The 13,754-nt window shown below is 43.6% G+C and overlaps 1 protein-coding gene across 3 annotated transcripts in view; it reads left to right on the forward strand.

Moving 5' to 3' along the window:
• The window catches only part of AMOTL1 (angiomotin like 1), an 83,634-nt gene that overhangs the window by 26,676 nt on the left and 43,204 nt on the right, over window positions 1–13,754 (forward strand). For all 3 annotated transcript variants that reach the window (XM_075851492.1, XM_075851493.1, XM_075851494.1), the window contains exons 3-4: window positions 383–1,277; window positions 4,700–4,991. In XM_075851492.1, coding sequence (XP_075707607.1) covers window positions 439–1,277; window positions 4,700–4,991 — 1,131 coding nt within the window. In that variant the 5' untranslated portion in view covers window positions 383–438. The remainder of the gene's footprint in view (window positions 1–382; window positions 1,278–4,699; window positions 4,992–13,754) is intronic.

Consider the following 13,754-nt stretch of genomic DNA (forward strand, 5'->3'; position numbering starts at 1 on the left):
TTCCCCGAAGCCAGATCAGATTGGAACTCTGCAGGAAGTTGGGGCCACCAAAAAAAAAAAAAATATTATTTGGACATGTCAGGCACCCACGGCTGCCCCCTGCAGAGTGCCGCTCTGGGCAGTGGACCTTCAGCGCCTAGTGTAAAATACTGGCCTTTGCCCATTCAGAAGTAAAATGTTGATATAACTCAGCTATGTTGCCATGATCTTGCTCTAAATTTGTAAGTTAAAAGTAATTAGTTGGGGCCACAAGAAAACTAAATATTATTAGGACATGTCAGGCATCCACGGCCGCCCCCCTGCAGAGTGCCGTCCTAGGCAGTGGACCTCCATGTAGTTATAATTTTTGCTAATATTCTTTTTTTGTTCCTTTTTTTTAAAGAAGACCAAAGGTCCAACTTCATACCACAAGACTTTCACAGAATACCAGAGGTGGAAATGCGAGGTTCTGAAGATGTTTCAACAGGAACCGTTCTTCAGCGATTGATCCAAGAGCAGCTGAGATATGGCAATCCCAACGAGAACATGAACCTTCTGGCTATACAGCAAGCCACAGGAAGTGCAGGACCAACCAATATCACCACACATTCTGTTTCATCTACTGAAAACCTCACCCAAGAAGACCCACAAATGGTTGGGCAGTCAGCGAGGCAAGAACCACAGGGGCAAGAGCATCAGGTGGACAACACTGTGATGGAGAAAACCCTAAGGACGTCTCAGCCTCAACAAAATAACGAGGAACTGCCAACCTACGAGGAAGCCAAGGCTCAGTCACAATTTTTTAGAGCACAGCCGTCTGGTCCTATGGGTCCTGGCTTTTATGTTGCTGGCATTGTCGCCACTCATAAATCCAAAACTGAAGGAAGGCCGACTGTCAGTCGGGCCAACAGTGGACAAGCTCACCAAGACGAGGCACTTAAAGAACTCAAGCAAGGTCATGTTCGCTCTATGAGTGAGAGGATAATGCTGTCACTTGAGAGGAATGGAGTTAGACAACACTCCTCAGGCAGCATTAAAGGACTTAAAAATGGGGCTCCATCTCCAGCTCCAAGCTTGGGGAAAGGAGGGGAGCAAAGAGGACCCCCGCCGGACTATCCGCACAAGGTCAAACAAGCTTCAACTCCTGTGAATAAAATTCAGGAACATGGACACTTTTACAATGATCAACAACACCTGATGGTGCATGAAATGATGAAACCCTACCCCACCTCACAACCGACCAGAACCGAGGTGTCGGTTCTCCGGTACCAGCCTCCGCCAGAATATAATGTCACCAGGTAATACGCCAGTCTGTTTCTGCTGCAGCACAAAGCATATCTCTTCATATAGAGGTACCAGAGCTAACCTTATCAGAGGTAGCAGAGCTGAGTTTGGTTTTACATAGGACCCGAGATTAAACCTACTGTATTATTTTAACTGGGAGTTATCACAACGCATTAGCTATAGCCTATGTGCACGTCTGATTATAATTTATTTGATGCTTCTAAAATAAAAAGTGAAGAAATGTTGCAAATAGTTTTGATTACAAATCCCCTACTGTTTTGTGTATACACCTATGTGTTTCCATGGTTACAGACTACAAAATATCTCTGTAGTCTGATCCTGCAATCAGGTGTAACTGCCTTCGATCTGCTACCTCTTTTTTTTTATAATCTAATGACAACAGAAGAGGGGGCAAATGGAAAAGCGTAACACCTGACTGCAGGATCACACTACACAGAGGGTTTGTTTGGAGACACATATGTGTGCTTAGGAGCTGTATACCCAAAACGAGTAAATTATAATTTCATCAAGATTTTCTGTCATCTTGTAGCCCGAGCCTTTTAGGACACTGTGTTTATCTGAAGCTCAATCATTAGTGAATTTCTTTCCAATGTTGGATTTTTTTTTGTACTTGTTCTATCTCCAGCTTAGAGCAACTGTCCAGTCAGGGGACTAAACAGTCATTATGGGACCCCCATTGTATAAATTATTTATTAGTGAGTCTGGCCTCTGTTCCCTATGGCTCCTCTTCAGGCCTACTTCCTCAGAATTTAGTGGGCAGACACTGGTATGTAACATTGGCAGCTTTGCCCGCCTGTTATGTTCAGTAAGGTGGTGCTCAAATCTAATCACAGGTGTCAACATAGTTTCAGACTACCCCATATTGCAATATTCATGGTGACATCCCCCGCCAAGGCTGTTTTTTTTTTTTTTTTAAGGGCTACATGACGACTTTTGTTGCGTGGTTCTTAGTTGCGGCAACGTTTTTCTGTCTTCATGTAATACTAGTCATGGGTGGCCTAGAGCTTGGGCTGTATGGCAACATCTGGTTGCCCACAAGTCATGGTCAGATTGTGGCATTATCGCGATCATGCACGACCTTAGTGTTTCCATATGAAGGAAAATATCAAAGGTGACTTGCGATGATCACAAGAATTCCGGCTATGTTGAAATTCTTGTAAAGGTCACGTGACTCTTCACCCCTATATTTTAACATTGAGGATGCGTATAATACCCACGATTTTACTACCACTTGCAGACGGCCAAGGCTTAAGGTAGACAAAACAGAGTAACCTATTGTTAAAATTCAATAGGGAGTCCTTAGGGCTGATGTTAGAGGAAATGGATCTGCATATATAAACACTCATACATATGCACTCGTCACCAGAATATTTATACCAAAATACCATCATACAATGCCAAATAAAAATTATATACAGTGCCCACACAATGCTGCCAATACAATGCCCAAATATTACCATACAGTATCTACATAATAATAAATAATAAAACATAATACTAACATACAGTACCCACATAATACTACTACATGGTGTCAAAAATACTACCATTTAGTACCCAAAATATTCCGTTTCCAAATAATACGCCAGATGACTTTACTGGTGGTGTAGGGCGGTGAAGGTGTTAACAATTACATCCCTGTAGATCTAGAGCAGTGAAGGGGTTATTCATCAAATTCCTGAACTTCTCTCTATGGTGGTCCGAGTTCTCTGAGTAAATGAATGGTCTGTCCGACTACTGGAACTGACAGTGGAGCAATATCTCTTCCAAATCAGGTTACCGCTGGGGGTCCCTGGGCAAATGGCCAGTTTGCCGCCCTCTGAAACTGGCCCTGGGGGTCCTTCATGTTGCATAATGATTATTTTTTTCTATTAACCAAGCAGAGAGCTGATTACATTCAATTCTTTAAAAAATGGATGAAAGACCCATAGCGAGTAGTTAGTGATATGGCCGCCAGCACTTCAGGATTAGGGCCATTGGCGGCGACTTTATGTCGCACTGTTATGCACCGCCGCCTGTCTTTCCGCCACCATTCATGGTCACACACTGGTTTTGCAAGATGACAACTTTCTAATAAAAGTGAAAAATTAGGCTTCCCCTTTCTCATGCCCTATGGCCCAGCGCATAACCAGCCCAGAACATAATGTGATCAGCCAGGACGTGAGAGCTGTACCTTGAGGACTATTAATAGTATATACGCTGGAAAGGAATGAAGATGCTAGATCTGAGCGGTATAGGAACTAAGACTATGTTATGCATACAAGTCCCTAATTCAGTGTTATGGATACAGGATTTTCCTTAAAAGTCTGAAAAATTGGAGTCCGACCTCTGGGACCCTCAACTATCCCAAGTAAGGGGATGCCTGGCCCCAGTGGAGAAGTAGCCGGCCGACAGTCAGGGTCAATCTATTAGTAAATCCGACATTGGAGCAGCCACAGTTTGGGAATTATATTTATTATAGAGATATTGTCATTTTTCTGTTTTTGTTGCGGAGGCCATTTTTGAAGTGCAGCCATATTGGTTGTTCTCAAAAACTGTATATAAAATGATTGGACATACTTATAATATGAGCATTTTACCATCCGTTTCTAAGAAGATAATACAATTTCTGACATCCAATATGGCTGAAATTCCTGTTGTTACTTTTTCTAAAATAGCGCCTGAAACAAAACAAAAAAAATACCAATATGTCCGTAAGTAAATAAAATATAATCGTCAGACTTTGGCTGCTGCTCTAACATCTAATTTACTAATGTATGGACAATTTTAAGATTTGGGTGTAAATCCTCTTAAAGGTCTGTGAGAGATTCGGAAACAGAGATTACGGGCACAGCTGGCCGCGGACAGCTACCCGTATTTGCATGTCCTATCTTTTGCGGAGCTTTTCTACGGCACGGACACCTTCCCGTAAATATACAGGAAGGTGTCTGTCGGCCATAGAAATGAATGGGACCGAAAATTACAGTCCGTAATTACGGACGAAATCTACGTGCATGGGGCATTAGGTTGGGGTCACAAATGACGGTAGGGGTGCGGCCCTTTATTCTTAAAGAGGCAGTTAGCAAATTGGCCTGTATGCAATGGTACCACGATGACTGTTTTTACGTGGGGTCTTTCATTTCACTTTTTTCCACATTGAAATCAGCGGTGGAAATACTTCTTTATGACAAACTGCAAAATAAAACAGTTCATGAGCCTGCAAGTGTGAACCCGGCTTTATATTGGTGCAGCAGTGAAGCAGAGAGTTAATTTCTGGGACTGATTGGTTCTCCGTATCCCTGCATCATAGGACCAATCAAAAAAACTTTATGCTCATGTAAAAAAAAATCTGTTTATTTCAGCATTGTCTAAATATATTTTCCTGTCACCCGCAGCGCTGACAGCGTACTAATATTTTACATTTGCTTTTTTGCAGCCGGCAGCATCCTCAGATCCCGTGTACCTCCGTCCCTCTGCAGCCGCACAGTCCTATGTCATCTCACGTGTCCTCAGTCAGCGGTTCCTTGCACTCGCCCTCACTCCCAATGTTTCCAATGACTATGGCTCCTCATCCCACCCCGTCCCCATCTCCAGGCCAGCAGCTTCCCCCTGAAGCCATTGCCATTGTGGCACGAGCTCATCAGATGGTGGAGATGTTAACTAAGGAGAACAGCACCTTGAGGCAGCGCCTGGAAAGCTGCTACGAAAAAGCGGACAAACTCCAGAAGGTATGTTGTGTATGTCCAGTGATCAAATGGGTTCTCGGATCATGACAACCCCTTCTTGAAATGAAGCCGATCTAGTTTATGAAACCCTCAGGGTTCAGCTACTATCGCCAGGTGAAGTTGTGGCCCGCCATACAGCGGCCTCTGCAGGGGAAATGTAGTATTACATGGCGGCCATTCACATAAATGGTTGCTAAAATTTTATAATTGGTGTGTGAACAAGGTGTATCTCATGAATGCCTAATCAAAATGTAATGGGGATGTCTTACCGAGCCTAAATAACACGATACTTGTGCACCCACTAAGCAGCCCCTTAAAAAAAAATTTTGCCAGAATGAGCACAAAAATCTAACAATATTGCATTTTGTGTAACATATCGGTATACTTATCACAGAATGGTATTTTATGCCACTAAAAGGTTTTACGAAATTTTACATAGTGTCGCAAATTAGCGTAACGTGACACCACCATAGAAAGATTAGAGGGGCTGTCTAGATGACTCATTGTAAAGGGGTCTGTCTTGACAGATTTCCTTAAAAAAAAAATTGCATAAAAGGATGATGAAAATACTACATTAAAAAGAACCCTCCTGAAAAAACTGATGCCCTGTCAGGCCTAGTGCAGGGCCTGAGGGGGCGGTGCATGACCCAAGGAACACCATAGAGATAATTCTGTGTCATGCACCTCCCCCTCAGGCCCTGATCTAGGCATGTTACAGTGTAAAGTTTTCTATGGAGTGTTTTTTACAAAAACCTAACGTGGCAATCTATTAAACAGTCTTTTCAGAGCACTATCTGCTTCATAGACAGCAGGGTGATAACCAATATGGCCGCCATTACACCTCCCACAGAGATTGTCACCCAGCTCTTCTGGATTCCTGAATGTCATCTGCCTAATAATGTAGTGATACGTTGTTCCCCAGTAAATAGTCGCTCAGATATATCATATTCTGTCTTGCAGTAAGTATAATTTATGTGAAGAAGCTTAGAGAAGTGCTGAAATCCCGGCGCACTTTTTACTGTTTGGAATACGCTTCCAAAAATGACTATTTTTCTGCACATACTAACAGCTGTAGCTTGTTGCTTGGATCGCCACCATGTCGTCATTGTGTGTAGGGAGCGCGATTCCCTGTAATTAGCCCTGTGAAGTTTAGGCACAACGTGTAACGCAGATGTGGACGGGGGGCCCTGCTTTGTTTGGCAGCTCCCCAGTTTCGATCTTTGAACTGGCATCGTCAGTGACTTACATAAAATGATAAGATAATTAAATCGGAAAACGAAGACCAGAGACTCATGAACTGTGTATCGACGCATGGGGTGAATCCCCCCCTCCCGTCTGGAGAGAGATTATGAATTATGTGAAAGCCGAGCTGTTACAGAGCTTCACCACCTCAATTTATTTTTCTGAAACAGATTAAAAATGCAGTGAGAGCGTACCTTATGCTTCGCCACAAATTTGACAAATAACACTCACTTTGAGTTACATCAGCATAAGCCCTGCACCCTTTGAGGTCCATGTTCCAGGACAAATCCACAAAAAATGGGAGGTATGGTGAGAGAAGTGTGATATACGTATTATCAGGGCTCTTTAAACCAACTGTCTTAGCTACCAATTTGGCATGAGTTCTCTGACAGACCGGTTGCTAGGCACACTCTGCCTGACTGTGGTTGTGGCTTTTCCCTAGCAACCAGACTGTCTGAAATGACTGGGCTGTTTAGCTCAAAGCTGGATTGACACTGTGCTGACAGAATACAATCAATGTTATTTTGTGATACAGAATGTCATGGTCAATCGCTATACAATGATGTGTTATTAATAATAATATATATATATATATATATATATATTTGGGTGGCAAACCGCTTTAATTAACTTTTTAGCTTGGTTTCTCTTGAGACGTCTTTAAGACATGGGACATTGGGGCTTATTTATAAAGACTATCGTTTTATACGCCCGTTTTAAGAACGTTGGAATAAGATGCGCCTAATTTATTAAGAGGCACATCTTAGGCAGATTTCTGTCTGTGTGCCAGAAAGTAAATTCTATGTCGGCTTTGCTCCACAATTTACGGTAGTTTCTGTTAGCCCCACCCCTTTTGCTTAGTCACACCCTCTTTTAAAAACCGTGCCCCTTGCATAGAATGTTGTTGCAAACTTCTAAAACATACCTTAGTAGCTCCGTTAGGGTGATACAATACAACTGCCGCAGTATATCTGGTGCAAGCGAAACTACCCTGATAGACAGCAATTACATAAATGGTTCATTTCTGATTTACTTTGAAGTTGCCCATAAATTTCTGAAATAAAATATCAGAGAAGGGGTGTAACATGTGTTAATAAGTGGCGTCCAACATTTTTATGAAGCCGTGCGCCATGGTTTTTGTTTTTTTGCAACATATACGACAGATTTGAAGAATCATGCATCAAAGGGCTGTGGCAATAAAAAATGTGCTATCATATGACTTTAACTTATATTGTTAAATATTGTTATAATTACAACTAAGGGCCTGTTCACATCTGCGTTGGAGGATCCATTAGGGGCCTCCGTTGCAGATCCGGACGAAAATACCGGAAACAATAGCGCTTTATTCTTTTGGACAGTCTGGTTGCTATGGATAGCAACAACAACAGTCAGGCAGAATGTCCCTAGCAACCAAAGAAATACAGTCTAGCCTCTGCACACTTCTTAAATAGCTAGACCGGAGCAGGTAACAGGGTCCACAACACCCAAATATACCAAATAGAAGGACAGATTTTACCTCGCAGATGGTTCTTAGCTACAGTCCAAACTGATCTTCAGGGATGACACTTATAGATAGATAGATAGATCAGTCTACGAATCGGAAATCGGACCATAAACATAAACACTTCAGTGTAATGAGCCTTTAGGCCTTGTTCATACAGTGCAGTTTGGAGCATTATTTTAATTTTTTTAGCCAACGCCAGGAGGGGAGAGGAAACATAAAGGAAGGACTTCAGCTTCTCTTTTTGGATCCACTTTGACTGAAAAGCAGCTTCATACTGCACTGTGTAAACAAGGCCTACTCAGTTTGTGAGGATCTCCAGTCCGTGATTTGTTTTCCCCGGTTTAGACGTCCTGTATTTTATCTGTACAGTAGTTGCTTATTTTCCTGCTATTGCCATACTAAATACTTCTTTCTATAGCACCAAGTGTTTTTGATTTATGTCCCTTCCTGTGACAGGTGATATAGGGGTGAAGTGTCACGCATGGAGGCAGCTGGTAACGTGTGAACAGTTTGCCGGCTGGGTTTACTCAGGGCGATAGGAGTGCCGCTCTTTTTGTCTATTTTAGAGTGGCCTTGGTTGCCCAGGGTTGGGGTGGGGGTTGCTGCCTCCCTCTACAGCAGATTGGTACAAGAAACAGAGGTAGAACTTGCGTTTCTCTTTCTGTCGGTTGTAACTATATAACACGTGAATATTTCAGTTATCAGGCACCATGGTCAAGTCTTGCAAAAAAAAATGCACCCCCTATACAGAGGAATAACTTGAAGCTCCCGGGCTTCAATGCAAAATCTGTAACAGGTCCCCAACTACCATTTATAATACTGCCGTCTTATTGTGGGGCAGAGGGGCCTTTGGCCCCCATCAGACACCAGGGCCTGGGTGCTTCTGCCCCAGATTTTTATTACCCTTATACTCAAAAACATGCCAGTATAAGGTATGGTAACTGCAGTGCAAAATTTTTATTCTACAAACAGGGAAGCATTATCTTGTATCCGCTGGCTGACTTTCCTCAATGTGGTTAATGATCCCGTTGGCATAGTTTACAGTGTGGGTGGTGGTAGGGGGCTGGCTCCAGGATCCATCAATGAACAGAGGGAGGTCGAAAAGAAATTGCCGAGCATCAGAGAAATATGAACATGTTCTTGCCGTGTCCGACCTCCCCTCACATGCCGCTGCAGACAAAAGCCGCACTCCGAGATATTCTTCTCTCTAAACCGCGTGGATGCGCTCACGTGCCAGGCTGTTTATAACCCAGACATGAAAGGCTGGCTCTGTGCTGGATCAGGGTTAGGTTATGGGGCCGCTTTATTTACCTTTGCAGAATTGAGGAAACCACAGGAATCCTGCAAAACTTATTATATCCTGTTACCATGGTTACCATGAGTTAACCGTTCTATTGCTGGAGTAGGGTTTAGTTGCGGTGATAAAATTGACAAAAAGTTGAAAGTCAAGATTCTTGATGTTTTTATCTATTTACTTGACCCATGCGCAAATGAAACCTTTTCTCATTTTGGACGTACATCACTGATGATTTCTGTAGATTTCCAGCCATGCTTCGCCCCCGTATTAGTGCGCCAGTATCACCCCCTGTACAGTGTGCACTATATTAATGAATTTTGCGTAGGCTAAAAATAACGGCAGGATTTAAGTGTCCTTTTACACCGGAAAATTTCTGCAGTAAACGAGCGCCAAAGACGATATAACACGTCGATCAGCACTCGTTTAGCACTATTCACATGGATCAATCACTGTACTGTAGGGGACGAAAAATCTCATATTGTTTGCATCATTGCCGGTAGTATATATTCCCTGTTTACATGGGAAGATGTGCTTCCGACAACGATGATACTTTTACACGGCAGATAATTGTGAAAAAGCAAGTAGAAAAGTGGCAGAAAATGTAAAAAAAATAGTCGGGCTCAGGATTACTCTTCAGTCCTGTCCGTTTTTACAATACACATTTATTTCGGAAAAAGTGTCGCAGGGGCTTTGTAAAGATGACGTTCGACTCGAACGCCATATTTTTCTGTGTGTTTAAGGCAGAAAATTGGCAGAAATACATTGAGTGTACAATAAATCTGACACAATGTTTTTGAGTGGCCAGATATTACATTTTTTACATTTTGTGACACAGAGTAAAATTTTTGTTCATATGCGGTACAGACAGGTGCACAGATTATTAGTAAAGAGAGATCTGATATACTGTATCCATCATCAGGACAGATTTTCCACCCCAAATGTAAACAAGAATGTTTCCACTCACTGACAGCAAGTCAAGATCCTGAAAATGGTTTAGCACACTAGTCCCTTGTTTTATTTAGTTGAAATAACTTTGATTGAGGTCTCTATCACATTTGGATACCATTGTGAGGGACCAAAGTGTTCAGGTCTACAGACGTGGTGGCAAAACCCAGAGGGCTCTCTGTTATCTGTCAGCCACCTGCTGTACCAATGGGTAATAAGATCAGTCAAAATTTGTCTTTATTTAAATTTGTCCTCACGACCTCGGAAGTCCAGTACTCATGTTTTTACATTTGACACAATCCCACCTGGTGCGGAGCTGTGCTGTAGCTGTAGATGACACACTCTTTCCGGAAGAGATTCCACTGAGACTTTAGAGATACAACACACAAAAAGTGCTGTGCAAAATTTTTCACATAAATCCCAACATCAAATTATGACCACCTACCCATAGTTACAGCCAGAGTGCCCCCATAGCTACAGCCAGTATGACCCCCAAAATCAGCACTAGGATCACCTCATAAAAAGTTCCAGTGAGCTCCCATAAACAATACCCATGTGCCCTTGTAAACTCTGTCAGATTGCCACCAGGGTTCCCTCTTATTTCCGCATAAAGATTGGCAGAGTTCCCCCATAAACGCCCTTAGTGTGCCCTTGTTAAATCCCCAATAGTAAACCCTAGTGTGTACCTATGAAGAGCCCAGGAGTGCCCCCAAAACAGTGCCAGAGTGCTCCAATAAAGACACCAGTGTATTCCCCCAGGAACAATGCCAGATTTCCTCCAAAAGAAGTGGTATCGGAGTGCCACCATATACAGTGGCAGTGTGCTCCCATAAATAACACCAGTGTGCCCTTGTAATCGCCACAGTAAACCCCAGCGTGCCCTTATTAACAGCCTAGGAGTCCCCCCATGAACAGTGGCAGGTGCTCCAGTATCAGCCGGCAGCCAGATGCACATTTTCCTTTTTCTTCCATAACTGTTAGTGAATTTTTCGTTGTACTTTTACACCCCTATAATAGTGGGGGATCGCTCCTTTTTTGGTATTCAGTGAGTACAGTAAGGAGTTCATGTCTTCTCTTGGATGCTTGTTCTCTTACGTTGCTGTTGTTTCTAGGATTACTGCGCCTGTAACTTATGGACTTGTCTCTCCACTGCGTCTTTCGCCGATCTCATTTGTAATGTACGGGGTACTTCCAGCGTAATGTAAACTGTGAAGATGTTATCTGGGGGTCCGTGATTGTAACTTTTCAGCAGGGTCCCTGACAGCAATTCTTGTGTAATATCACCGCTACCTCGGTCACGTTATTATGGTTGAATATATATAAAGTTTATATGACATCTGCTTAGTGTGATATAGAGTTAGTCAGCCAAGTGAATGAACCTGCTGAATCTGCTGCTCCTCTGGCCAGTATGTAGACATTGATGTAGATGGTGATTTGGATTTGCACAATATGGCATAGCAGTGCAGAATACGCTCTATTCCCCAATACTTCTCTTTGAAAAACCATTGGAAAAGTGCAGCACCTCTATTCTTCGAGTTACGGAAAATAATCCTGCTGAACGCCATTTTCTCTATGCTATTAAGCCGGACTACCAGTTTAATTGCATTGATAATCCCCCTTGCCCATATAGCAACACTAAAGTATCATAACACAGAGACAGGAAGTATTGTCATGGGTACAGTGTAGCAGAGGAGCTGCAGACATCAGGCCCACAACAAGTATGTTTTTTACATGTTTCGTGTGCAGTACAGCGGATCTTATGTCATGCGTTTTGCAATTCTCCTTTGAAGTGAACTATTACTTTTAGACCAGTTTTGCCCAAAATCTAGAGCAGGGGTCTCAAACTCAGCCGGGTAAGTGGGCCACAAATAGAAAATATGTGAAGTTGACGGGCCGCATTACTTTCACATTTGATAGATTACAAAATTATTGTTAATTAATTAGTTATTTGAACTACTATAACACTATAGTACTTTAATACTACATTACTATAACAATACTACGTTACTATAATACTACATTACTATAATAACAGCGCTAGGTTTAAAGTTACCGGAAATTTGCAAAATTTCTCCACGTGCTTATTTCAACAATCCACTTTTACAGTTTGTGTCGCTAAATGCAGTCCGGCAGCTCAGTTGGCAGCGTTTGGCAGACACACAAATGTCAAAATTAGGCAGCCCCTTTTTAGATCGTGCCACAGTGCCCTCTGTAGATGCTGCCACAGTGCCCTCTGTAGATGCTGTCACAGTGCCCTCTGTAGAGGCTGCCACCGTGCCCTCTGTAGAGGCTGCCACCGTGCCCTCTGTAGAGGATGCCACCGTGCCCTCTGTAGAGGCTGCCACCGTGCCCTCTGTAGAGGCTGCCACCGTGCCCTCTGTAGAGGCTGCGACTGTGCCCTCTGTAGAGACACACCCCCGGTAGATGCGGCCACACACACCCCCGGTAGATGCGGCCACACACACCCCCGGTAGATAGCTCCATTGGGGCACCCTCTAGGAGTGGAATCCCAAGCCAGAGCGTTGCCGACGCTTTAGCCAGGGATTCCTCTGCTGGAGGAGCCCCTGATGTCACTGTTCATACACAGTGACGTGAGGGGATCCTCTTGGACCGGAATGTGATGTCAGGGGCAACCCCAGGGCCGGTGTCCCAGAGCGGAACACTAGTATAGGCTCTACTCCGGAACTCTGGAGAAGCAACTGACATCAGTGTTCAAATATGGAGAATGATGTCAGGGGCTTGCCCAGAACTGGAGTCCCGGAGCAGAGCCGCTTCTAGCACCCTACCTGGGATTCCAGCTTTGCTCCTGACATCACTGTTCATATATGGACAGAGATGTGAGGGGCAACCAGTAGCGCTACTACTGGGACTCCAGCTGTTCTCCTGACATCACTGTCCAGTTCTTGGGAATCCCTAGACATCGCTGTCCATATGTGGACAGCTATGTCAGGGGATTCCAGAGTCCCGGAGCAGAGCCTATGCTAGCGCTCTGCTTGGGACTCCTCTCTGGGGAAGACCCTGACATTACGTGTCCATTCATGGACAGTGATGTCAGGGATTTCACAGAGTCATAGAACTGAGCCGATACTAGCGGCTCTGTTGTCCGCGGGCCGCAGATAACAGCCTCAGGGGTCGCATGCGGGCCGCGTGCTTGAGACCCCTGATCTAGAGGAACAAAGACATTTTATAATAGATATGTATTAACATGCTATCAGTCCCACCTCGATAAAATCCAGCATTGGCCTCACTCCAGTTTCAGTATGCCCAGGACACGGGGTTCACAAGACGCTCTGGGACCTGTTGTCCATCAATAAAGCAGGGCATGCATCCTGCAGACACTGAACAAGCAGGAGTTTGTTGGGAGATGTCATTGGCGATGAAATTTAATGAGGGGTTGTCTAATCCAGATATCATAAAGCAAAAAATGATTGCACAAAATTCAGAAGTTCAAGTCACGCTATGAATGTGCCTGCCTTATAGTTTGGACAGCTAAAGTAATTCTACAGCATGGGGAACGCACTGAACTGCTCCTCCTCTCTCTTCCTGGAGCCCTGTCAGTGTGACATATTGTTTTTTGGGGGAGAAGTGAGGTTCTGCCGCCGTTCTCACTTTTCTACTCTACTGAGATGTCTGTTTAGGTAATACTTGCATTTGACCATGAAATAACAATTCTGGAGCATTTTTTTCTCGAACTCTGTGTTGTGCTTTTTCCTTGATCCACCTGGAAATATATGAATATGTTGACAACTGGGTGCTCTATACTACACCATACAGGAGA

The sequence above is a fragment of the Rhinoderma darwinii genome, chromosome 2 (assembly GCF_050947455.1).
Source record: "Rhinoderma darwinii isolate aRhiDar2 chromosome 2, aRhiDar2.hap1, whole genome shotgun sequence".
Classification (NCBI taxonomy): Eukaryota; Metazoa; Chordata; class Amphibia; order Anura; family Rhinodermatidae; genus Rhinoderma; species Rhinoderma darwinii.